The 26990-nt window shown below is 39.5% G+C and overlaps 1 protein-coding gene across 3 annotated transcripts; it reads left to right on the forward strand.

The window, feature by feature from the left end:
• Window positions 1-299: 299 nt before the first annotated feature.
• rab23 (RAB23, member RAS oncogene family) lies at window positions 300-26367 on the forward strand. Of its 3 annotated transcripts, XM_060821339.1 has the most exons (9): window positions 300-399; window positions 1110-1212; window positions 1303-1462; window positions 11354-11577; window positions 14148-14233; window positions 15423-15579; window positions 18695-18777; window positions 22201-22293; window positions 24340-26367. In XM_060821339.1, exons 4-9 carry the CDS (start codon window positions 11423-11425, stop codon window positions 24477-24479), a joined length of 714 nt encoding a protein of 237 aa, XP_060677322.1. In that variant the 5' UTR covers window positions 300-399; window positions 1110-1212; window positions 1303-1462; window positions 11354-11422; the 3' UTR covers window positions 24480-26367. The 3 variants fall into 3 exon arrangements, with proteins under 3 accessions (XP_060677322.1, XP_060677316.1, XP_060677329.1); XM_060821333.1 differs by lacking the exons at window positions 1110-1212; window positions 1303-1462; XM_060821346.1 differs by lacking the exons at window positions 300-399; window positions 1110-1212; window positions 1303-1462 and adding an exon at window positions 7341-7399.
• The last annotated feature ends 623 nt before the right edge of the window (window positions 26368-26990 follow it).

Genomic DNA, 26990 nt, shown 5'->3' on the forward strand with positions numbered 1-26990 from the left:
GTCATTTATACTTGAAAAGTGAAAATGATTCTGCAATCAATCCACAAAGAGTCCATGTGCAAAGGTGTCCCTACGCTGGGTTTGGAAGTGACTAAGGTGTTAGAAATCCCATCAAATTGAATTTCCTAGAATCACTCCATATGCCACTAAGCCAAGTGAACTCCCTCTCTCTGACTGCAGAGAACCAGGGGTGAGCGCCAGCAATATGCGCTGGCGCAGCTGCTGAGTCTGCGCAGTGCCGGCCCGCCCGGCTGGCTGGTTGGCTGCCCCCTCACGTTATCAGTTCCGGTTCCGCCACGGGTTGTCACGGGTTACCGGCTCTGAGCTTCTTGATCCCGGTCTGGATTCCAGGGGGGGAGAGAGAGAGGAGATGCTGGAGCGGCGTGAGTGACCGACTGGGTAAGTGAGAGTGAGGAGAGATGAGCCTCACTCCTAGTGTGAGTGAGAAAGAGGGTGACACTACCACCTGACCCTCCCTCCCCCGGGATAATTATGTCTGGGCTGACCACATCCCCACCCTGAGTCCAGTTTGCCTCCCGCTCATGTTTATGAGAGACTGGGATCGGTGTCTTCTCCCATTGTTTTTTTTTGGGGGGGGGGAATGGTGGTGCCTCTAAGCGCCTGCAAGGTATGGCATTGACCCCTTTCAGTCGGAGAAGCCCCCAACACGCAAATACAACTTGTACTGCTGCCAAAGTTCTCCAGGGGCTGGGAACTCTTGGTTTGTGGCTGGAACCTTTGAAGACCCGCTGATCGACGTTTATTTTACGACGTTTGAACGGCAACGGGGCTATTGAACATTTTTAAGGCTGAGGTGGATAGCTTTTTGACTGATGAGGATGTCAAATGGTATCAGGGCCAGGTAGGAAAGTGGGGTCGAGGCCACAACCCGATCGGCCACGATCTCACCAAATGGCAGAGTCGGTTCAAAACGCCTCCTGTGTTTGATGTTTGCAGTTTTACTGTTGGTTCAGTGCATCGGCAATGATTGTGTGAAGTTTTGGTCTTATTTAAGAAAGATTGGAGACAATTCGGGAGAGGTTTACGAGCTTGATCAGTTCTGAGGAAGGGTTTCTCTGTGAAGTGGTAACTCTGTTTTCTCTCTACAGATGCTGCCAGGCTCTCTCTCCAGCCCACCGTTTTTGTTTCAGATTTCCAGCATCCACTGTTGTGTTCATTACCAAATTGTCTTAAATGGAAAGATTGGATAGGGTGGGTTTCCACTGCAGTTAAGACTTGATTGAAGTATACAGAATCTGAATACTCTTGACATGGTGAATATTGTTATATTTCCTCTTCTAGGTTAGTCCAGAACCAGAGGACTGTTTTAAGTCAAATATGAGAAAGTGAAGACTGCAGATGCTGGAGATCAGAGTTGCGAGTGTGGTGCTGGAAGAGGCAGCATCCAAGGAGCAAGAGAGTCAACGTTTTGGGCAAGAGCCCTTCATCAGGAATGAGGCTTGTGAGTCGAGGGGGCTGAAGCTAAATTTGAATTGTAGTTGAACACAGCTTTGAGTCAGTTACAGGTTGCTTTCTGTTTGTATGGGAAGTTGAGATTGGCAGTACTTGTAAATTTACCAGCCCCTGGGCAGTAGATAGCAGTTATTTCTCTTTTTTCAAACAATTCTAGCACTAAAGTGTGGCAGGGATGTTCGATCTACCATTTCTATTCAGGTTGACACAGATCTTGGATAGAGAAGAAGCATTTTTAATGCAATATTTGGTATTTTTGGTAACCTGTGTAAACTGGCAATCAGTTTGTGATCAGCCAAGTCTGGAAGATGATTGGATGCTGCATAGATTTTCATAGAATGCACAGCACAAAAACAGGCTGATTTGATTTTAAGTCCCTTCTCCACATGACTTTCCTTGCACTCTTCTCCTGATAAAGTTATCTGCTTAGCAAATCAGCAGACACCACTGGTGAAGGAAAGGTAAGTGTGAAGGTAGAGCACTAGTTAGAATGAGTGAATGAAGGTTGAGTTGAGCAAGACAGTGGAGTTTTTTGACCAGTAGCTGACTAAAGGTTGGGTGTACTCCAGAGAATAGAAATGTGGGTGTTAGAAACTATGAAACTGGAAGAAATGATGAATCATTTAAGCTGCATCTTGAAGAGAGTGGGGAAATGGTAGGAGTGCCACTTTCTGTTTTGTTTCGAGGCTTGCTTCTGTTTGGTCACAGTAATATAAGTCCTGTAGTGAGAGGCACATAAAAAATTCTGCTTTAGCAATTTGAAGGTCTAAATGTCATGAGCTATATTACCCAGTTAGGTAATGTTGCAGGATTTCTGTTTTGTATACTGGGTAAGAGAAACTCTTCTTGAAGGGGTTAGAGGGTTAGCAGACTGTATTTCCACAGTAACTTCTATCATTCTGTATTTAAAACATACAACAACAAACACCTTTGAGCTAAGTAGCATCTTTTGTGTGTAAAAAGATCCCAAGGCAGTTCACAGGAACCAGGATATAAAGGGAGAGAAGAAATGCTTTGGGGAATATGACTTAGAATTTTAAATGTGAGCTGGAGGTAATTGTAGGTCAGTGAATACATCAGGCAGGGCACAGGGTAAAATGGGGGCAACAGATTCTCAGATGAGGTGTGAAGATCAGTGATTTAATTCTGACCTATCTGAAGAGTGGACGAGAACTTTGGAGGAGGCATCAAATGGTACGTCATGTCAGAAGGTACATGAAATTTGGAAGGACGACAAAAGATAATATACTGAGGTCACATCGGCAATTATGGAGTAAATTCTTCATGGCTATATAAATCCAAATGATTTGGAATGTCAAACAAACTTGGCATCTAGTTTAATCCTTTGAAAAGATTGTATCACTTGTACTTTATTTTGCAAGGGTCATTAGCATGGTGGTTTTTGTAATTGTTGAGTAGTGTGATTTTTCATACTTTATGTAATTGTAATGTGTCTCATACATTCAAAGAGTGAAGCCCTTAACTATGTTTCCCTTTAGCAGAAAAACAGTGTACATGTAAATGAGAAGGGATTACTTGGTGGAATGCAAAACTTAACACTTTGGTGTGATTTAATATTGGCCTTATTGTAGAAAGGGTATTACATTTTCATACCACATGACTGTAGACAAAAGGCCCTGAAACATGATATAGTTTCTGCAGCAACTAATTGAGCATCATGTTGCATGGGTGCAGGTTTTGTTTGGTTGTACCCTTTTTATTGTAGCATTGCATAAAATAACCCAGTCATTTATAAGTATGCTGTATTCTAATAATTGTGAATGGTTTTGTACAGCTAATTTTAAAAAGGAATTCTCTACAGCTGCTAGATAATATTTGCCTTTTCATAAAGACATAATTTGCTGATCTAACTAGCACTGAGTGCACATTGGGAGAAAAGCCAATAGTTGAAAAAAGGCGTTTTGGCATTTCAGAACTTGTCCTTTAATTATCACCCAGTCTCCAGCATGAAGCTGATGCTGTTACGTTAATCCAAATGTTTATTACCCATGGTGAAGATTATCAAAAAAAGACAACTTGCTTTTCATATAAATACTCTCTAATCTGATTTGAACAAATATATTGACTTCATATCGAGCGATCTCATTTCTCTGCCAAAAATCACAATGTTTGCACAGTCATTTCTGTCATCGCAAGGCTTCCAGAAAGCTTTTGAGTGGCTGTATCTTTGAGAGTACAGTCTATTTTCCCCTTACTTCCCAAAGGAAATTTCTCCTTTATTACCTTTGTGGAGCATTCTGACATTTTCCTTTCTGTGAAGTGTGCTGAGCCACTTAATTTAATTGTCAATTATTCATTAATTAGTACCGCATTGTAGGAGGAGGATCAGCAACATGGAGTTGAATTTTTAAAATCCTGCCAATAAAGTATTGTGTCCTAAAGTCTTTCCCATTTTCAGTAATGGTGATCTGAATTAATGTGTAGCCATTTTAGATAGGGAGCAGTGGATTAACGTAGAGATCACAAGTGTTGAGCTATGTTCTTGAATTGCTGCAATCCAAGTGGAGTAAGTATATCTACAATACCGTCAATTCCTGATGAAGGGCTCTGGCCCGTAACGTCGAATTTCCTGCTCCTTGGATGCTGCCTAACCTGCTGTGCTTTAACCAGCAACACATTTTCAGCTCTGATCTCCAGCATCTGCAGACCTCACTTTTTACCCTTAAGTATACCTACAGTCCTACTGGGAAGGGAGTTCAATAATTTGATCCAGTGACAGTGTGAGAAAAGCGATATAATTACAACTCAGGATGTTGGAGGCAAGTTTGCAGGTTATGATGTTTCCATGCATCATCTACCCTTGTGAAGGGATGTAGAGGTTTTGGTTTAGAACATGCTGTTGAAGGAGGCTTGGTGAGTTACTGCAGTGCACTTTATATACACACTGCTGCTAATGTGCGTCATTGTGTGGAATGGGTGTTCATTAAGTTGGCTGCATGGTCCTAGAATGTATCGAGCTTTCTGAGCTTTGGAGCTGCACTCATTCAGGCAGGAGGAAAATAGACAATCTTGACTTTTGGTTTGTAGATGGTGAACAACCTGGTGTCAGGAGGTAAGTCATTTACTTCACGATTTCCAGCCTTTGATGTGTTCTTGTAGGCACAATATTTATATGGCTGGTCCAGTTCAGTTTTTGGTCATTGGTAATCTCCCAAGATGTTGATACTGGAGGCTTTTGAATTATTGTCAGGCTTTTTAATATTACGGGGAGATAACTAAGTTTTCTGTTTATTGGAGAAGGTTATTGCCAGGAATTTCAAGGGCACAAATGTTACTTTACACTACATAAAAGTGAATGAATTGAAAGACAATTAATGGAATCATCATCACAACTGATATATTAAAGAGCATGAATTACTCTGTAAAGATCTAATGGACTGAATGGCCTACTTCTGCTCCTACATTTTGTGGGCATTGCAAGCATTCAAGGCAATATATACCACAACAGTGAAGACCAGAATCTACTCAATGTTTGAAATTAATTCATTTATCCTTGACTTCTTGCTGTAAATGCATGAATATTTTTAATTCGAGCAGGTGGTTCCCCTCAGTACAAAGATGAAAGTGGGATATTGTCTCTCTTCAGGCATGTCTGAATGCTTATGTGACTTCACCATTGAGGTTGTGCTTTCATCTCCCTGATTTCTGGAATACATTACATAAAGCTTATGCTGTCTCCTTTAAGGCATTCCATAAAACCTCCTGCTTCGCTTGGGGTTTTGGACACCTGTCCAAATAACTCATTATATTGCTCACTGTTAAAATATGATGTTTCCATTACATGAACTGGGACAGTCTGCTGCACTAGTTGATCTGTTTAAATCTAAGTTATGGAAGTATGCAGGCAAGGATATTGGACGATTAGAGACACTGCTTCTGGTGGTTCATAACCAATTAGAATTGAAAAATCAAGTGCATATTAAATGTCACACATCTCCTGCCATTGTCCTGTCTGGGCTGCATCAGTCATAATTAAGTAGCACTTATAATTTTAAATATTTACATTTGTATTTGCTCCACTTTCCTCCTCTTCCAAGTCTGCAAAATGTCCCAAACTTCCCCATTTCCTAGGTTTGAATCTTTGTTGTTTTTTTTTCCCTGTCATTTTTCAAAGTATCATAGAATCCTTCCGGTGTAGAATCAGGCTATTCAGCCCATCAAGTTCATACCGATCCTCCGCAGAGTATTCCATGGCGAATCCACCTAACCTACACATCCCTGAACACTATGTGCAATTTAGCATGGGCAATCCACTGAACTTGCACATCTTTGGACTGTTGGAGGAAATTAGAGTAGCTGGAGGAAACACGCAGACACAGGGAGAATGTGCCGAGTCCACACAGGCAGTTGCCCGAGGCAGTCCATATCATCCATGCCACTCATCCCTTTTTTCTCTTTCCCCACTTCCACTTATGACAAAGGATTACATTACTGCAGATGTTGGAATCTGAACTGAAAACAACAAATACTGGAGATCACATTGGGTCAAGCAGCATCCATGGGAACAGAGCAAATTAATGTTCCGAGTCTAGATGACTCTTCAGCTCACTGTCTCTCAATACATGTTGTCTGACAGGCTGTGATCGCCAGCATTTGTTTGCACTTAGGACGATCTGGATGCCTTCCTCATTTTATGCTACTTAACATTGTGCATTTTGCTCTTTTTAATTACTTTGATCCTCTATTTTAAAGTTATCATTACCCTTCTGAAAAATAACTTGTAAAAATGTGCTCCATCTCCCCATGATGGATCCACGACATAGGTCATTTTCATTGTAGCAATGAGGAGCTACACAGCAATATGAAGATAATGACCTTGCCTCAGCATTCAGGAGATGGTTTGGAACTCTTTTTTATTCATTTGCCATGCAAGTAGATTGGCTGGTAAAGAAGGCACAAGGCATTCTTGCCTTTATTGGTCGGGGAATGGAGTACAAGAGTCAGAATGTCATGTTGCAGCTTTATAAGAATTTGGTTAAGCCACACTTAGAGTATTGTATTCAATTCTGGTCATAACATTACAAGAAAATTGTGGAGGCTTTGGACAGGGTGCAGGAGAGGTTTACCACGATGCTGCCTGGATTAGAGTATGAGCTATAAGGAGATAGCCGCAGAAACTGAGGGAAGACTTGATAAAAGTCTATAAAATTATGAGATGCATAGATAGGGTTAACAGTCAGAATTTTTTTCCTAGAGTTAAAATGTCCAAAATTAAGAGTGTGTGTGTGTGTGTGGAGGGGTTGTGTGGTCAGCGTGCATTTAAAGTGAGAGGGGAAAAGTTCAAAGGAGATGTGAAGGGCAAGTGTTTTTGACAGTAGCCTGGGATCTGCTGCCAGAGGTGGTGGTGTGGAGACATGTACGATAGGGGCATTTAACAGACTTTTGATAAGCACATGAATATGCAAGGAATGGCGGTAATGGACCAAAGTCAGGTTGAATTATTAGTTTAATTTGACATCACATTCAGCACAACATTGTGGGCTGAAGGACCTGTTCCTGCGCCATATTGCTGGGTTCGTTTATGGATTGTAAGTGCTGCTGGTAAATTCAGCATTTGTTTTGCCCATCTCTAAATATCCTTGAGATAATGGTTACAGTTCCCAGTTTGTGGTGTGTTTGCTTCTTCCACAATTTTACTTTGTATGAGGATGAACGATTCTCAATTTTAATGGTGTACTTTAATTCGAAATGTCATAGGAATTCTGCTAATGTAAATGAAGTATACCATTGACCCATTTGTGTGGGAATTCACTTTTTAAAGATTTTTGGGCTGATTGATTCTGACACTGATATTCTTTTGTTGAACAGAAAGTTCTGTATTTAATAAGTGAGGCTGTCTGTGCTCTCTGCTACTATAGAATAAATCAGACGACAACTTACAGAACAGGCAACTCAAGGTGACAAAGTGAGTTATCCTGGATGGCTTTAATTTCAACTTGACTTTCACTAACCCTGTGAAATATTTCCTTGTTCAGTCCCATCCTCTCTCATTCTAGCCAAAACTTGATTTACTGGTCAATAGGAATTGCATTCCATTGTGCTTTGGTGACTTGGACAATCTACAACAGGTCCTTCAAAGCTGGTGGCAGTACCACTACTGACACCTTTGCATGTTCCTCCAAATTCAGTGACCAAAAAATGATCCAAAAATAGCATCCTCTCCCAAACCAACATCGAAGCTCCAACTTTTCAAAGCCAGCTTTGCTTAAACTTGGTTGCAACAAAAAACCCCCAAGAGGGCAACAGAGATGTTTTAGGAATGTCCTCAAAGCAACCGTGAAGAGGTAAAGTATCCCACTAACTCCCTGAAACCCCTTTGTGTCAAACTAAAATGGGGAGATTTTGACACAAACATGCAGGAGCAGAGTCAAGGTTCGAAAAGGGTGCATAAACCTCCCAACATCTCACCTATCAACCTTTCAAGCACTATTTGCCCTGCATGCTGCAGGGGATGTTAATTGCTCATTGAACTTATCAATAACCTTAGAACCCATTGAAATGAGGAAGCAAGTCATCCTCGATCCCAAGGGACTGCTGAAGAAGACTGGTTGTGCCAACCAAAATTTATGATTGTAAACATACTTGTGTTCCTGTACAAAGGTTTAGTTATGTTTGCAATGACCATATTCTTCATCGTAGATTAAATGATTATCTCTCTTTGTTCTGTTCTATAGTTGCAGCTGCATATTGAGTGTTTTGCTTGTGACATTTGGCAACAGATATCCAGAGGAAAAGCTGTTAAATAGGCAACTAATGCAATAATGTAACAAATTACCAAGTAATCAAGCCTTTAATTAAAACTTTGTCATACTTAGAATCCAATGTTTCTGATGTATCAAATTGACAGTTGCCACGTGCTCTTTGAACCTACCTGCATAATTGAGCCATAAGGCTAGGCAAGTTCCAGGACTCTGCTGACGAAGTAAAATCATGGTTACATGGAAAGAGAATACACAGGAGTGGGGTGAAAGTTTTTAGTAATTCAGGGGTGTGTGTGTCACTGTCAAAGCCAATGTGAGTTGTCAATCCATGATTATGATGAGATGTAGGAGCAGAAGGAGGCTATTCAGCACATTCAATCTATTCTGCTTTCCAATGAGATATTGACTGATCCAATAAAGTTCAACTAAACTTTCCTGCCTTTTTCCCCATAATCCTTAATTCCAATACTGATTTTAAAATCTGCTACCTAAGCGTTGAATATACAGCATCTACAGTTTTCTTTGATAAAGAATTCCTCACATTCGCAATCCTTTGAGAGAAGTTCCTCTTCATTTCTGTCCGAAACATGCAGCCCTTTATTCTGTGATTGTGCCCTCTGGTCCTAGATACCCACAAGGAGAAATAACTTCTCTGGATCCACCCTGTCAAAGCCGCTAAAAATCTTTTATGTTTCAATAAGGCTGCCTCTTATTCCTTCAAACTCCACTGAGTACAGATGCAACTTAATCAACATTTCCTCATGAAGTCTCTCCATACCTGTGATCAACACAGTGAACTTTCTCCAATGCTGGTACATCTTTAGTTTGCTGAAGGAACTAAACTGTTTACATTATGCTAGGTTAACTCTAACACATGCCTTCTATAGTTCAAAGTTTGTGAGAAGATTTGTAGCTCGAGTGCTCGTTGTTGTGGTTCTGTTCACCGAGCTGGGAGTTTTTGTTGCAAACGTTTCATCCCTTTTCTAGGTGACATCTTCAGTGCTTGGGAGCCTCCTGTGCTGATTCCTCCGGCATTTATAGTGGTTTGTCTCTGCAGTAGACAGCAACTGACAACCGGAAGCGGCAGAGACAAACCACTATAAATGCCGGAGGAATCAGCACAGAAGCGCTTCACAGGAGGCTCCGAAGCACTGAAGATGTCACCTAGAAAGAGGATGAAACGTTTGCAACAAAAACTCCCAGCTCAGCGAACAGAACCTTCTATAGTTTTAGCAAGTCTTTCCTACTTTTAGATTCCATTCCTATTGAAATAAAGGCCAACATTTCATTTGCTTTCTCTATTATCTGATGAACTTAGATGTTAGCTTTTTGTGATTCAGACACAAGGATTTAAAACTCCCTGTGCTATAGTTTCTTTTCAAACATTCAGTTTTCTTCTGAAGTGCATAACCTCACGCTCCTGCATTATATTCCTTCTACCAAGTTTTTGTCCACTCACCACCTGTTTTTATCCCTGTCATTCCTATCATTTGCCTTCCCACCTATTATTATGTCATCCACAAACTTGGCTACAGTACATTCACTTCTCATGAGTCGTTATTAATTACCAACAATAATGAACCCAGTGCTAATTCCTGTGGCACTCCACTAGTCACAGGTAGCTATCTTGAAAGTGCTCCATTTATCCTAATACTCTGTCATCTATCCAAGACGGCTAAACTTCTATCCATGCTAATATACTACCTCCAATACCAATACACATTATCTTATTAATGTGTAGTACCTTTAGCAAATGAATGCTGAAAATTCAAACATATTACATCCATTGCTTCCCCTTTATCCATCCTACTTGTTACTTTAAAGAATCCTATTAAATTTGTAAGGCATGATTTTCTTGATCGTATTATGTATTTCTAAATGCTTTAATAACATTCGTTAGAATTGACTCTAACATTTTCTAAACAACAGCTATGAAGCTAACTAGCCTGCAGTAATGTGTTTCTTGATTCCTCCCCTTGTATAAATAAAGATGTTATATTGGCAGTGTTCCAGTCTCTGGGACCTTTCCCGAATATAAGGATTCTTGAAAGATTATAACCAGTGTCTCTGCAACTAATTCCTTTTAATATGCAAGAATGCAACTCATTGGGCCCAGGGGATTTATCGTCCTTTAACCCTATTAGTATCCTTCATTTTTTTTCTGTAATGATAGTTATTGCCTATTTCATTATCTTCTTGATTTGTGAGAATATATCGTAACAAAGGAAGGTTTTCAGCAGTGGGAACAGATGAGGGGAGAAATACAGATACCTTTACTTTTGCTGGATACCCGGAAAGGATGAACTGGCATCTGTCCATAAGCTCCACCAACGTGGGTGTCATTGGTTGATGTTCAACTATGCACTTGATATTTATTCAGGTTCTAACCTCATTGGGCAGAGCATGTTTTCAAAATAAAAAGTGTAATCATTGTTTCTGTTGATTTTATGATTTTGAGCAATTAGGCAGTTACTTGTTTAACATTTTTGTCTTTAATATAGATATGTGAAACTCAGAATTGCTCTTTGCTGGTTTTGTTATCACAATACTGTATTTTAAAGATAATGCCTGCAGTACATCAAAGCAAAATGGCAAAAATCAGCATTTGATGCATGCCAGTTTACAATTTGCACAACACCCCTCCAACTGTTTTCATCTGATCAAATCAGCATCTCTTTCTACTTATTTCCAGTGTTAATTCAGCTTTACCTTTCTCTTCTCTTAGTCTTCTCTCTATTTGGTCATAGGTACATTGAGTTACTGACAAAATAATTGTCAGTGCTTTGCTAGAATAAATGTTCCAGATCTTGAAATTGACTCCAGGAGATGCTGACTGTGGTTGGGTATTGCCAGGAGACAGACAGAAAGGCAGCACTGATAATCCTTACTGCTTCTGAGCAACTAATAACTTGTTCCAAAACAAAAGTTTCTGAAGAGCCACTTGGCAGCTCTATTTCGAGCCAGGTCATGATGCATGTGGGTTATGGAGGGCTGTGTTGAATTTTTCATGTGTGTAATGCAGTGTCATTCAGTTTCATTTCAGGTGGACAGTATATTATTTTTGTCAAAAGCTTGCAGTTGTAACCAACTAAAACAAGTTTATGGAGATAATAAACATAAAACATGTAAGATCAAGTAACTCTCTGTCTCTGTTCCAGGTTCATGAACTAGAGTTCTAATTATAGGTGGTTTGCCAAAGGAAAATATTGCTCAACTGTTAGAACACCATGCTGGAAGAGGATATTGAAGTCGCTATCAAGGTGGTAGTTGTTGGCAATGGAGCTGTTGGTAAATCGAGCATGATTCAGCGGTACTGCAAGGGTATTTTCACCAAGGACTACAAGAAAACTATTGGAGTGGATTTCTTGGAAAGACAAATTCAGTGAGTGAAGATTCTGCTATATTGTAATACATTTTAGGTGTGATTTGTCATTCCAGTGTCAGTCCAGATATTTGTGGAGGAGAAGTTTGGCAGTAGAATCATGGGAAAGAAAAATCAATATTAGCAATTAATAAAATGTAGATTGAAAGGCATTCGGGATTAAATGTGCCATTCCATGTCAGCAATGGGTACCAGTGGCAAAACACATGCTGTGGCCATTCACTTTAATATAGTTCATCATTGCTGTAATTGGTTTACCTTGATTTATTGGAATTTTAAAGCAGAGAGGGATGCCTGTAGACTCTTTCCCATAGCCTTGTAGCTTGCTCCATTTGAGGCAGATATCTAGTTCCTTTCTGAGCATCATTACTGAATCTTAGGCATAGCATTATATTCCTGACAATCACAACTCAGTGAAAAAGGCTTTTCCCCCTTTTTTCTAGCTCTTTTACCCGTTACCTTGAACATTCTGTCTGTGGTGTGACTGGTTAAGGTAGCAAACAGCTGGGGAATTAGAGAGTTGCTTTGTTTGTAAGTTAACTGGCTTAGGCACCCCTATATTAGGAAAGGGGAAGGTGTCCAGGTTCCTGCAGACTGATGAGCCATTTGGCCCTGTTGCTGGATGTGGACACAATCCGGTGAGAACAAGATAGCGAATAAAAGCACAATACTACAGATGATGGAAATCTGAAACAGACACAGAAAATGCTGAAGAAACAAGAGACTGACAGCATTTGTGGAAAGGGAAACCATAAACATTTCAAGTACACTATGACTTTTCAGAGCAAGACCTCGCGTGGACTTGGTTCTCCAATTAAATAATCTACCAACACTTTCCTATTGAGACTTAGGCGCGGCATTCGGTGTAGCCCAGATAATTGAGGATGGACTATGCCTGTAGAACAACATGCTGCGAGATCAGGTGGATGCTTTTGGTACAGAAGAGAAAAGGGGAAAAAAAATTTTTGGAAAGAATAGAACATTTCAGGACAGATGTGATGTAGGGAAATCGGGGAGGGAAACAATCACTCTAGGAAACATACAAAACTTTAAATACCCAGAAAAACCACTGCCGTTTCTGAAAGTTGGTATCCGTCAGTAGTTTTGCTTCCCTTTGAATCTTCAATTTAAATTCATACTTAAAGGATGACCTCTTTCCTCTTGCCTGAGCAACTGACGTGTTATTATTTCAGCAAATCTATTCTTTGTTTCTGATGGATATTGGGCCCAGTATAGAAATGGCAACATTGTGGCAGGCAGTTAACACTGTTCCTCCAGGAAATGAAGGGAACACCTTTCTCAAGGAAGGATGGATGTGAATATCGCAGTGTTTTAGAAGAAGGGATACTGATTTGCTTGGTGCTAAAATGATTTATTAGATCAGAGGGGTACTTTACAAGTGTGCACAGCTTGTGATATAACTGACTTAGAAATCCATTTGATTTGCTGAGGATAACAATACTAAAATATCATCTGTCTCAGCATTGATATACAGTACAATGCTTTCTGAACATATAAATGTATGAAACACTACAACTTCCAATAAATTCATATTTTGACTTATTTTTTAAATTTTTCATAATCATTAGAATAGTCAACAGTGCTTCTCATTATTTAAAATATTTTCAAAGCTATTGTGTGGGGAAAGTTGGTCAACAGTTTGTACACAGCAAGATCCCATCACATTGAATAAAATTATTGACTAGGTTTTTTTGTTTAGTTTAGGAAAAACTGTGACCTAGGGCTCTGAAGAACTCATTTGCATTGTGAGCAGTGCCTTTGCAGAATTTTTAAACTTGACTTGAGCCTTGGTTTGTTTAATACCTGATCTGAAAGGCAGGTTCTCTGACAGCACAGCACTACTTCAGTACTACATTAGCCTAAATGAGGTGTTTGAGGTCTGGGGTATGACTTCAACCTACAGTCTACAAAATCATGTTTGTAACTGAACTTAATTGATGAGTAGTGAAATGTTTAGTTAGCAATGATAGTGTTACAAGTTTCAAAATGTTACATTGTAGGTGGAAGTTTCTCACCTGAATTGTTGGTGAGAAAGTTGAAGGATTGTTTACTTGGGTTACATTTATACAACTGCCAGCAGTTGGCAGAGTTTATTTTTACCTAACCTCTGAGCAAAGGAACAATTTGCACAGAGATCTTCAGAAGAGATGCAATAAAATGGTTGACGTGAGCAAATTGCATTTCACAAACAACCCTATAATAAGGCGTCAGCTACTAATTAAATAGAAATGTTCCACTTGCCGGTAATTACTCTAAGTGTGATTTAAGCATGAGTTCTTTATGTATTATCTTTTGAAAGCAGCCACTATAACAAGCAAATTGATACCTAATATTGAAGCAAATGATAGGCAGTCGTAAAATACCAGTCTCTGTGATAACTGTTCTGGTTGATGCTGAACAGCTGTGGTTTAGCTCTAAACTGGGTAAATGTAGTAAGCTGTCTGTAATTAAGCATAATAAATGCTAGATTAAATGTACAGTACAGCAGTGACAAATTAAGAGTTTCCAAGGCACATGATTTGATCTGAAATTTTGCATTTACCTTTCAGAGTTAATGATGAAGACGTCAGATTAATGTTGTGGGATACAGCAGGGCAAGAGGAGTTTGATGCTATTACAAAAGCCTACTATAGAGGTAATCTAGTGAATCTCTGCTAGTTTGTCTTCTGATTTAGGCATTCAAACCTGTTACAGAATCCTGGGTGAAACTAAATGTTTTCTGATTTAACCTAAATGGAAGATTCAAAAGGGCATTCTATAAATATGCAATGTGAAATTGCACATCTTTAATACAGACAGATTAACAATATATCATTCTGATCATGAAGACTAATAATTAATCTGTTGCACGCTAACTACTGCGCAGATTCACTAACACGTGCCAAAAAAAAGCCAAAAGCCAGAAAAATAGCAAACAAATAACAAATCATTTCGATATCTGAACATTGCTTCTTAGGCTAACTTCAGCAAATGGGTGTTTTAATTCCACTGTCTTGCATTCCCAGCAATCAAAGGAATGACACTTAGTTGGCCTTTTTCTCTAGTCTCATGAAATTTTCAGCACTGATATATGCTGTGTAAACCCCATTTCTGAGCTCAGATTAACAACCATTACACCATGGTCAAGAAAGATTTGCCAGAAAAGTTTTTGGTGACTCTCTTCTATATTTTACGGGCAACACGGTGGCACAGTTGTTAGCACTGCTGCCTCACAGCACCAGAGACCCAGGTTCAATTCCCGCCTCAGGCAACTGTCCGTGTGGAGTTTGCACATTCTCCCCATGCTAAATTGTTTGTAGTGTTAGGTGAAGGGATACATGTAGGGGAATGGGTCTGGATGGGTTGCTCTTCGTGGGGTTGGTGTGGACTTGTTGGGCCGAACAGCCTGTTTCCACACTGTAAGTAATCTAATCATATCACTGTTTGGAGGATTTTTTGAAGATAAATGGAACAGGTTGTGTATTTTTCACCAACATAGTTCTTATTCTGGTTTTAAGTGGTTGTTTTTGTACTGAACTATGCCAGTACATAACATTATAGCAGTGGCTATAATAAAACAAAAGAACTGCAGATGCTAAAGATGTGAAATAAGCAAACTGTTGGAAAAACTCAGCTGGTCTGCCAGAATCAAGGAAAGCAGTGTTAATGTTTCAAGTCCAGTGAAGGTCTGAAGAAGGGTCACTGGATTCATAATGTTAACTGAGCTGGTCTGGCATATCTGTGGAGAGAAAAAGAGCTTCTCCAGCAATTTTTGTTTGTTAAAATGTTCAGGAGGAAAGTGATAGTTGCTATTTTAATTCAGAAATTTTTGTGCCTTATCACAGGTGCTCAGGCGTGTGTGCTGGTGTTCTCCACTACAGACAGAGATTCCTTTGAGGCTATACCAAGCTGGAAAGAGAAGGTTGAAGCTGAAGTCGGAGACATCCCTACAGTCCTGGTACAGAACAAAATAGACCTCCTGGATGAAACTGTACTTAAAAAGTATGTCTGAAATAGATTTACTTAGGTTGACTGATTTGCTTATATGGTTATATATCAGACTCCTCAATAACTAAAGAACTTAAAGTTGTGTTTATGTCGCACTTTTAACATAAAATGACCAAGCCACTTCTCGAGATTTGGCACTGACCTTACCCAAAGTGGTTTTAATGAACCTCTTAAAAGATGAAAGTGTGATGGAGAGGTTGAGGGAGGGAATTCTAGATCCCAGATGCAGGTATTGAAGAAAATTTTCAAAATTCAAAAGGCCAGCATTGGAGGAAATCCATGAGACCATTTCTGCAGCGATGGGAACTTGAGGCTAGCAACTTGTTGGAAAGTGGCCTTTGAAAGGTGAAGGGGAAAATAAAATTATGCAGAATTGCAGGTTATGATGAAATGTGTCATTTACACCTAGACACAGAATTCTGCTCTCTCATAGAATGTTTTTCGTCTATCATGTGGGATTCCTACTTTGAAGGGAGACAATGGTAAGTGATAATGTCACAAGACTTACAAGCTAGGCTAATGCTCTTGGGATGTGGGTTCCAGTCTCACCATAACCAATGGTGCATGAACCTGTCATTATAATGTAAAAACTAATCTGGTTCAACAAATTCCTTCAGGGGAAAGAAATGTACCATCCTTACATGATTGGTCTGCATATACCTCCAGACCCTCTGTAATAAAGGCCATTCAGTTCAAGGGTAATCAGCAATGTGCAACAAATGCTGGCCTTGCCCACATCCAATGGGAAAAAATGATTTGGCTTTCAGCTGCTTCAGTTAAAAGTTTAAATGCAGTTTTTAAACAGTCCCTTCTTAAATCTTTACTGATCCAGGTACAGAGGTTGAAATTCAAGTCGGAAGCAAATAAGGAACAGGAGCTGGCTTTTCAGCCTCAAGCCTACTCTGCCATTTTGTGATACCATGGTTGATCTGATTATAAGTTCTAATCCATATTCCTGCCTAAGCCTGTTAACCTTTTATCCTTGCTTATCAAGAATTTATACCTCTGCCTTACAAATATTCAAAGACTCAATCAAACTCAGACAAATTTGCATGCAATTTTAAAACTGGGAAGACGATAATAGTTGGAGATGAGAGTCTTGATTCTGATTTATGAATTGTTTCCGTTATGGGGGAATTTTAGATCAGCGAACAGTGGAAAGTGCTGTTTTAAGCCATCTGGCGAGCACAGCAGAAAAGAAATTTCACTTGGCTTTTGTGACAGGTTTCACTGAGCAGAATTCCATTCTCATATTTGCTCATTTTACAATATCACATACAAGAGAGAGATAGGAGTTTCAACGGCACTGGATCAAATTTGAGGAGAGCAGAAGGGATTACTAAATGCCTTGCTAAGTATATTGTGGAAGACCATAGGTTCCTATTGCAAAGAATCAATGTGAATTCAACATCCAACAGGAGAATAGCAGGACAATGTAAGATGGTAGAGAAAAAAAAAATTGCAGACTAACAAAGATCGTTTTGGTTAAAGATGTAAATAGGCACTGGTGCACTGAGCATTCTGATCTTTGAGACTGCTAGCTGTATTACTAGCCTGGCTAGAAGCCAATAAGCTTTTTGTTTAAAGTAGATAAAGTTTGCGATCCTCGATACCTACTAAGAATAAAGCCGCAAGATTCCACAGTTTTGAAGTATCAAAATAAATGTTACCATGCAAAGTTAGCCAATTAAAACAATTTACAACATACATAACTGTTCTGAAGGAGTAATGTCAGACATGGAACCATTAACTATTTTTATCCACACAGATATTGCCAGACCTGTTGAGTTTCTCCAGCAAATTTCTTTCAAATTTCCAGCATCAATAGTATTTTACTTTTCAATAAAATATAAATAAAAGTGATAGCCTCACTTCCAGAATTAACTTGAGGTAAATATGGCTGCTGGACAAACTGTTTAGCAACTCCTTGATGCACCTCAAACAGAAAATTAGGTCAAAAAGGATACCACAAATTTCTCTGCAGACCTCAGTGAGATTGTGGTTCTTAAAATCCCATTAAACTTTTACAAGGGATTCTAATTCTTCAACTTCAAAGATCTGGCTTCAAAACTCCTTTAAAGCTTGCTCCATCATGGACTACTTCAGTGATTGCTCACATTCTGGTTATTAGCTGTCCGTTCCTGATGCTACACAAGCATGGGTTCTTGAGACTACCCTCCAACACAACCTCACATGAACAAATCAAGCTTTTCCACAGTTAACTAGCTTTGCTAAGCTGGTACTACCAATTTTCTCCAAGCTCCAGTTTTTCTCAACAGGGCCAAGCAAATAATGTTTGTAGGCTTCCGTCTCTCCCTTTCTTGGCTGCAGAATTATTGATGGCCCACAGGTTTCTTCCAAACTCCCACAACTTTGAGACAGCTCCTGGGGCATGTCCTGAGCCCGAACTCCAACACTATCCTGCATCTGTTGGCTTCCAGGGGAGCATGGGACCTGCTACATTAGCACTGTCTTCACTCTTTCAAAACTCTTCTCCCTGCTGCTGACCACTTTATTTTCAAGCCCATCCTATAGCTTACCTTCAATAATTTTTGTGGGTCTCAGGGTCTGGTTCTTGCATCGGTGCTAGTCCTGCAATCTCCCTTTGCACAACTCACAACTCTACATTCATAGTTCTGATTACTGGGTGGTTTAATTGTCCATAGTGTCCAGGGATGTGCAGGCTCGGTGGATTAGCCATGAGGAACACAGGCTACTGACATGAATAAATCATTCAGCCTCTTCGTTCCACTGTTCAGTGAGAAAGTGACTGTTCCTGTGTGTAAGCTGTTGTTGTAATTCTTCATATCTAAAAGAAATCTATCTACCTCAGCTTCATGACTTTCAATTGATCCCCAATTTCAACTGCATGTTTGGGTGGTGGTAGGAAAATATAGTTAAGATTTCCACCACCATTTATGTGAGCAGTGCTTGTTAACATCAGCAACCTGAGCAGAGGAAAATGTGTGGAGGAAGACGGAGGATTGCTTTTGTTGACAAATTTACAGAATCACTGTAAAACATTGATGTACGACTGTGGTAACTGGTAAGCTGTTTCTTTGCAAAGGGCAACGCTAAACTTTGTATTTTCTTTGGTTTTGAAATATAGCGAAGAAGCAGAAGCCCTAGCTAAAAAGCTGAAGCTTCGGTTTTATCGAGCTTCTGTGAAGGAGGATCTCAATGTCACTGAAGGTGAGCCTACGGAGTGAATCATGCCTGTCTAATTTTGTATTTTGTTCATAACTTTAATATGTATAATTAGTTGTCATTAAAGTTAATAGACTTGGTGATATTGAAGCTGTCCAATCATTAGCCTGTGTTAAAGAATCTTCTCTCCATGCTAACTGTTGTGTTCACATCCTTCCACAGGAGCTCTTCTTCCCGCCCCCCCCACCCCGCCCCACTTCCCTCAACCCCCATTCCCTCCCCCTCTCCCCTCTTTCAGACCGACATTCCTCTGGGAAATGACGTCCCTCCATTGATAGCCATGCCTTCAGTCTAAACCCTAGGTTCAGGAATTCTTAATTCTGTCAGTCAGTCACTCCCATCTACTTTCCTCCTTTTAAAGCTTTATGAAGTTAGATCTTTGACCAAGTTGTCCAAATGTGTCTTTTATTGGCTTGGCATCAAATTTTATCAGATAACAGTCCTGTGAAGCACCTTGAATCTGAATAAAAAATCCAAAGTGCTATATAACTGTGAACTGTTATAGTTTACCATAGTAGATGCTGTAAAACCTATTAACATGATTCTCTGGAGTTTGAGTTAAACAGAGAGTGTACTGCCTTTGACTCATAGGCATTGAGGGTTTCAGTGCAGTCCAAATGGTTAGGCGATACTGTTATGATCCCAGCTAATGTTGACACTAGATCCTAGACTTAAATCTGGTTTGATAAGTCATGTTTTGTTTTTGATTTTCTTTTATAATAAGGCGGCCTTTTGTTGAAACGCAAGCATATGATTGTCTATATTAGGTTTTAACAGTAAACAGTTTATTATGCAAAAGAAAAGTTAAAAGGGAATAAATCAAGCTATTTATATTCAATACATTTAATTTTGAAAGACTAAAAGTACAACCCCATCCATCTTAATAGCATTAATTCAGTGCCCATCTTTTCTCACAAAAAGACCTGGATAGTTGTTCAAATGGTAACAGATTTCATATGTTTGGATACATTTGCAAGAACTGTGTAATTTTGAGATACTTAGAATTGTACAGAATGGAAACGGACCCTTCGGTCCAACCAGTCCATGCTGAACATATTCCGAAACTAAAGTAGTCCAACCACCTGCCTGCTCCTGGTCCATAACCTTCCAAAACTTTCTTAATCATGTACTTATCCAAATTTCTTTTAAATGTTGTAATAGTATTCACATCCACCATTTCTTCTAGAAGTTCATTCCATATACTAATCATTCTTTGTAAAAATAATATTGCTTTTCATGTCTTTTATAAATCTGTCTCCTTAAAAATGTGACCTCTAACCTTGAAATCCCCCATCCTAGGGAAAAAACACCACCATTTACCTTATCTATACCCCTTATAAAAATTATAAGGTCACCTCTTAACCTCCTACACTCCTGTGAAATGAGTCCCAGCCTATCCAGACTTTCTTTTTAACTCAAACCTTCCACACCCAGCAACATCCTAGTAAATCTCTTCTGAACTCTCTCCAGATTAATAATGTGCTTCCTAAACTGCGCGACCAGAACTTGACTCAGTATTCCAGAAGAGGCCTCACCAATGTTGTGTACAACCTCAGTTTGCATTCCCAACTCTTACACTTAAAGGACTGAGCAATGAAGGGAAGTGTGTCAAACGCCTTTTAATCACCTTGTCTTTATATGAAGCAAACTTTAAAGAATTATGTAACCTGAACCCCTAGGTCCTTCTGTTCTACAACATTACCCAAGGCTCTCCCATTAATTGTAAACACCCCACCTTGGTTTGTTTGTACCCAAATGCAATACCTTGCATTTATCCAGATTGAACTCCATCTGCCATATTTCAGCCCACTGACCCACTTCATTGAGATCCCTTTGTAATCTTAGAAAACCTTCTTCACTGTCTACTATGCCATCAGTTTTGGTGTCATCCACAAACTTAATTACCATGCCTTCTATATTGTCATCCAAATCATTAATATAAATGACAAACACAAGAGGACTCTGAACTAATTCCTGTGGAACACCATTAGTGACAGACTTCCAGTCCAAAAAGTAAACCTCCACCACCGTTGTTTCCTGCCATTAGGCCAATTGTGTATCTAATTGGCAAAGCTCACCCTGAATCTCATGTGGCCTAACTTTACTAATTAGTCTACCATTGTTTGAACTATGGGTTGATGCCATGCGTCTCTTCATTCAGAAGAAAATTGCATGATGCCACATGTTAAACATGGAAGCTCTCTTCAAACCAGTGGTTCAAATTTTGTGCACAGTGTACTGTCAAAAGCAAGGAAACAATGTTTATCTTCATCATTATTAAAACAAAAATACTTAGCTCTCCTGTTCTGCTATTTATTGATCAGTTTGTCTCCCACATTAATTCTGTCTCCTGAGGAGTGTGATTAGTAACAATTAACGTTTGAGACATTAAAGCAGCTTCTCACCTTAATCACCCCAGAACTAATCAGTGATTGAATGTTAAATGTGACCAGGCAACCTATAGCTATATCTTGTTTTGAGCGAAACACAGGTGACATTTCTGAAATGCCAACAGGCCTACAGTATTTAGCTAAAAAAGTTATTTATTTAATGTCCTCAATTCCAGAAATTTGTCACCTTGATTCAAATTGTTTTGGGGGCCTTTCTTATTGCATATTGTTTTACATAATATTTGTTGGCAGCATAAAATCATACAGCACAGAAACAGTCCATTGGTCTATTGGACCTGTGCCTCTCTGTGTAAGAGTTAGTCAATCCAGCTCTGTGTTCCTTGCCTGTTAACTTGCAAATGTCTCATTATTATTTAATGGGTATTAATTGTGGTCCTCCCAATTTTGTTTTTGTATGGACAGTGTTGCACCTTATTTACTGACTGTGTGTTTGTTTGTTTGTACAGATTTATTGACTATTTTATGAGGGATACATGGTTGTTTTGGGTGTCAGTGGTCTGAGACACGTTTACTGGATTGGTTCAGTACCTGGAAAATCCGAGAGAAGGGAATATCAAACTTGATTACATCCGCTCTTGAATTGAACATTGGTTGGGGAGTTGTGGCCAAGTGGAGAGTTTTATCCACTGTTGCTAAAACCCAACCTATTTTCAGCTCTGTTATTAACAGAGCATCAGAGAAAAGGTTAGAGATAATGGGATGAATGGCATTGGCCTTCTTTGAAATGTGTATCTATTCCCACTGATGTTTTGTTGCCATTCATTGAGAGTAGCTATTTTTCAGTGTGAGAAGACTTATTTAAATATATTAAAATCTGCTGAAATAATCTGTTCTTGAAACTAATTACATTTTAACAGTTTGTTGAAACAGATATTGTTTCAATATCATTAGTCGAAGTGCTTTCATTGTCACAATAGACACAGTGTATTAAATAGTGACTTGAGGGAATTTACACAATGGTGGGAATAGCAAAGTTAAAGTTACTTTGTGTCCACAGTTTTCAAGTATCTGGCTGAGAAGTACCTTCAGCGACTCAAACAGCATACTACTGAAGAACAGGAACAAGTACATGTGACAAGCAATCGCATAGGTAATTTGTACTTCATTAATCCATACAGATATTCCTGAGTTGAATATATAAAACCTGAAGGCCTTGAATGCCTTGTTCATTTGTGCTGTCAAAATGCTTCAGAGTTGAAAAGAAGCCAGATGCTCAAGTAAATGAGACAAAAGTATTTTATGTAGAACACCAACTCAAGTCTAGGGATGGAAGTCTGCTCTTGATATTGATTGTCAGGGTTCGATACAAAACACCCCAGTTTCTTGTGGCAGTTTCCTATGATGAAAACTGTACTCCCAGGAAATAGCTAACCCACATTTTTCTCTCCCACAAACTCCCTCCTGCGCCATGCATTTTGTTGATCTTTGGCCTATTCAGCGGCTTGCTTGTCTTTTCTCTTTGCGATCCCCTTATTCCCTACAAATCTCTGTAGTTCACCTTAACTGTTTCTCTGGGAACAAGTCCCACCTCTTCACCTTGTGGCATGGTTGTTCGCTGTTAGGTGTGAATGGTTTATCTCGAGCAATAAAGGGTAATTTGAATTTGGTTACCATCTTGCAGATACTCAGCATGTCCTAAAGCACTTCACAATGAAGTACCTATTGAAGCATAATCACTGATATTACTTTTTTTTTTAAAAAGCCAATTTGCTTATAGTAAGATTCTGTACACACCAATGCCATAGTTTCTGGATTGGATTGCATAAGTTTGTGACTCAGAGGTCAGATGCCATTGACCATGTCCCAGCTGACACAGTTACCAATCTTCTCCCCCGGTATAGCCAAGTTAATCAATTTTGTACTATCTCCAAGATTTCTAAATTTTAACTCACTAAGAAAGAAAAACAATTGATCTGTGCTCTTGCACATTAGAGCAAGAGGGCAAAGGACAGCATTCTGTGATTTTCATTGTCTGAGTGTGACCTGCTTATGCACAGCGCAGTCAAATACACTGGAGACAGCCACCTGGATGTGTCCCTATTCTGCTTCAAGGGAGCATTGTAGATGAGGCCTTGGTTTAAGATCTCATCTGATAAACTAAACTTCAGTACAGTGGCTGTCATGCTGTTGTACTGGATTGTCAGCCTATGTTTGTATCTCACCTCAAGTGGAGGTTGAATCTATGATCTGACTCTGAGGCAAGAGTGCTACCCAATGAAACCCTGGTTGTGATGGATCTTTATGACAGCAGAAGCAGTCCTACCTGAGTGATGTATAACTTGGCAAGTAATCATTGAAAGCAAATGGTTTTGACTCTGTGCCACAGCTTGTCTAAACCAGTGGACCTGTCCATCTTCCTTCCCACCTAACAGCTCCACCCTCTGCTCTGACCTATCACCATCAAGCTCCACGTTCATCTACCCCGCCCCCCTCATGGCCTCACACTCTCGATGAATGCCTTGTGCCCAAAACATTGAATGTCCTTCCCCTTGGATGCTGCCTGACCTGCTGTGCTTTTCCAGCACCACACCTTTTGACTCTGACTCTCTAGCATCTGCAGTCCTCACTTTCTCTATCTGTTTCCTGTCATGTAGCAATCTTCTGAAAACTGGCTGCAACAGGGACACCTGGGGCCAGTAGTCCCCTTCAGACTTCATGGCAGATTGTCAGTCTCATTAATACTACCAGAAGATTGTAGACCTCTGACATATCGTGCAGCAGCAATTGTTGTGTCAAGCAGTGGCATAGGAAGCAAGTTAGTGTTTAGTTCCCATTAGCAAGATAGAGAAATCCCTTTTGTGGGGATGTGAAACATTGAATATATTGAATTTGAACTAGTTTGCAGGATATGACCATTGCTGGCTAGACCAATGTTTATCACCCATCCCAATTGTTCAAGGAAACCACCTGGTTTCTCCTGGAGAGCTGACTGACATTTTTTATGTTGATGGGTACATTGCATCAGTTTTCTTTAAAAGAATCAATTTGGGGCTGAAGATAAATTTTACTGCAAGACTGTGCAAGTACAGTTTTAGATTCGATGTGAAATGAATGGGATAGCAAGAACTGCCATACAGTGCTGTTAACCGTAACTACAAATTATCATGTAATCACTGAAATTCCCCTCTTCTCCCAGGAGTATTTAATACAGCTGGCGGCAGTCACTCTGGCCAGAATTCCAACATGATAAATGGTGGAGCAGTTATCAGCCTTCGGCCAAACAAGCAGAGGACCAAGAAGAGCAGAGGCCTTGGAGCCCGCTGTGGAAAACTCTAGCGGTCTCATAATATGTGCTGTCTGTGCAACTGTTGCGATCAGTAAGAGTTTTTAATTTGGATATTCTGACACTTCAGAGGTAGACTATAATTACAGACACTCCAGTACTTGGCTGTCAACAACTAAGATAGTACAGAGGCTTTGAAAAGCAAATCATTCGGCCCAAAATTGGTTGAAGGTTGTGATAGTTTAAAAGTGGAACGATGCCTGTCTGTAAATGGAACATGTGACCACTGACTTGTCTGATTTACTGTCGCTATGTATGGATCAGATTGAAGATGTTAGGTTTGTTTACAAGTTATTCACGTTTTATTCCGAAAATCGATGTGCTCAAGTTGTGCAGCATTTCTGCATCCAGCCAGAACTACCGTGTTATCTAAAAGGAAAGCAATCATGAATGCAGTATGATTTAATCTGTGAAAGCACTTCCTTCAAGTGAGAAAGTAGCCCAGTTACCAGGACCAAGAATCACCAGATCAAGCTTAAAATACTTAAGAAAATTTGCTATCACCCTTTTTTAAGAAAAGAAAAGCATTTTATTGAATTATGAAATTCTATTGTCATTTGAACAGATATAACAAAAACATTGCCATTTGTGCTTTACATTTGGTTATTAATTGATGGGACTAACTTCAGTGACCTGTGCAATATTTCAGTGTTGGATGCAGCTGAAGTAAGATATTTTTTCACTAGGAGTAATGGGTTTTTTGGATGGTTTGATTTGATTGTACTGTTTAGGTATGTTTTAAACAATTGGCATTTGGTATTTCAATGTTTGTAATCATACAATCGCTATTTGTATACTAGAGACATTTTTTAAGGAACATTTGTCACAATGCCTGTTGTTTGCTTGCATGTAAGTTTTTAAGTAATTATCTTTACAGGCCTTATTATTCAGACTGACATTTGCATGAGTGCCAAATCAGCACTACAACAATTGCCTTTGTCTTTCCTTGTTTCTGACAAGAATATAAGGCACCCCTACTAGGATTCTGAAATTAAAAGATAAGTAGAGCCTACTGCAAGAGGCACCGTCTGGAGTTGCTTTACCTGACCACACCACTTGTATGCCATACTGCGTGTCTAGAGATCACAATTTCCTGACTGCATGATTTTTATTTTTATTTTATGTGGATATAAACTCCCTGCCTGAGCTTTCTATTGTACTCAGTTATAACTGTTCACCTCTAGCAAGTAACAGCACTCAGTTGTTGAATTAAAGAGTATAGAATTGGTGAGCAGGAGGTGATGAACTGGCCCATCAAGCTGCCCCTCTCTCATGATGGACAGGTTTCTTGATGGAACACTATTTTTCTCACACCTCTCCCCTCAGACATCCAATCACCTGGATAGATATTCCTGAAAACATATTCTTGAGAAATTCCTCTTCACCTTCCTCAAGCAATCAAAACTGGACTGGATAATGAGGTGGACCAATTGTTTCATATTTTTAAAATCTGGTTATTTAAGGCACTGCCAGGAAAGACACTTTGAATAAAATATCTTCCTCGGAGGTGATGTCAGGAGAATGAGATTGACTAACTGTGCTGCTCACTTAGTGGCACAACAGAGGTATTTCACAATGTGTTTCTCTTTTGCTTCTAGCCAGAAATGTTCTTTGTTAATATAGCTGAAATACAAGGCACCAATGAGTTATTCTGCTATACACACAGTACTGACAGGTTAAGCATTTGCATTAAAGTAAGTCAAACTAAAATATAATCTTAGATTTCTCTATGTACAGACCGACTGGTAATCCATGCTTTTCTATTGCTGTTTACAATAAGTAGCATTTTCACTTTAAAATGGGTAGAATATTTTGAGATTTGCAATATACTAACACTGGATTAGTGATGCTGGCAGAGCACCGCAGTTCAGGCATCATCCAAGGAGCAGCGAAATCAACATTTCGGGCAAAAGCCCTTCATCGGGAATAAGCTTATTCCTGATGAAGGGCTTTTGCCCGAAACGTAGATTGCGCTGCTCCTTGGATGCTGCCTGAACTGCTGTGCTCTGCCAGCATCACTAATCCAGAATCTGGTTTCCAGCATCTGCAGTCATTGTTTTTACTCAGTATACTAACACTCACCAAAGGAATGTGCATTGGTTGTCCCTTAGGATCAAATGGTTAATTATGAAACACTTAGCTGCCATTTTCTTCTATTCTTGCGAGTGTTCATGTTACAAACAACCAACAATACTCCGAAGAAGTACCATTCACTACTGAATTTAGGTTTTCTAATAGATTTTTATGATCAAAAAGGTATTTTGTGTGCATGTATGTATAAAATTGTCAGCTGAGGTTCAATACAGGTTGTTTTAAAGCCAGTCTTATGCAGTGTTCCAGAGTGTGGTGTTTTTGCAGTTTTGAACTTCTTAGCTGTGCTTCTGGTTTATATGAGTGTCATGTTTGTACAGTTGTTCAAGGACCAATGACACATGCACTTTGCCCCTTCTCCTCATTTGCATATGAAATGAAGTACACACCAAGTTGTTAAATGTTGGTCCTGC

Source organism: Hemiscyllium ocellatum, chromosome 3, assembly GCF_020745735.1.
Source record: "Hemiscyllium ocellatum isolate sHemOce1 chromosome 3, sHemOce1.pat.X.cur, whole genome shotgun sequence".
Taxonomy (NCBI): Eukaryota; Metazoa; Chordata; class Chondrichthyes; order Orectolobiformes; family Hemiscylliidae; genus Hemiscyllium; species Hemiscyllium ocellatum.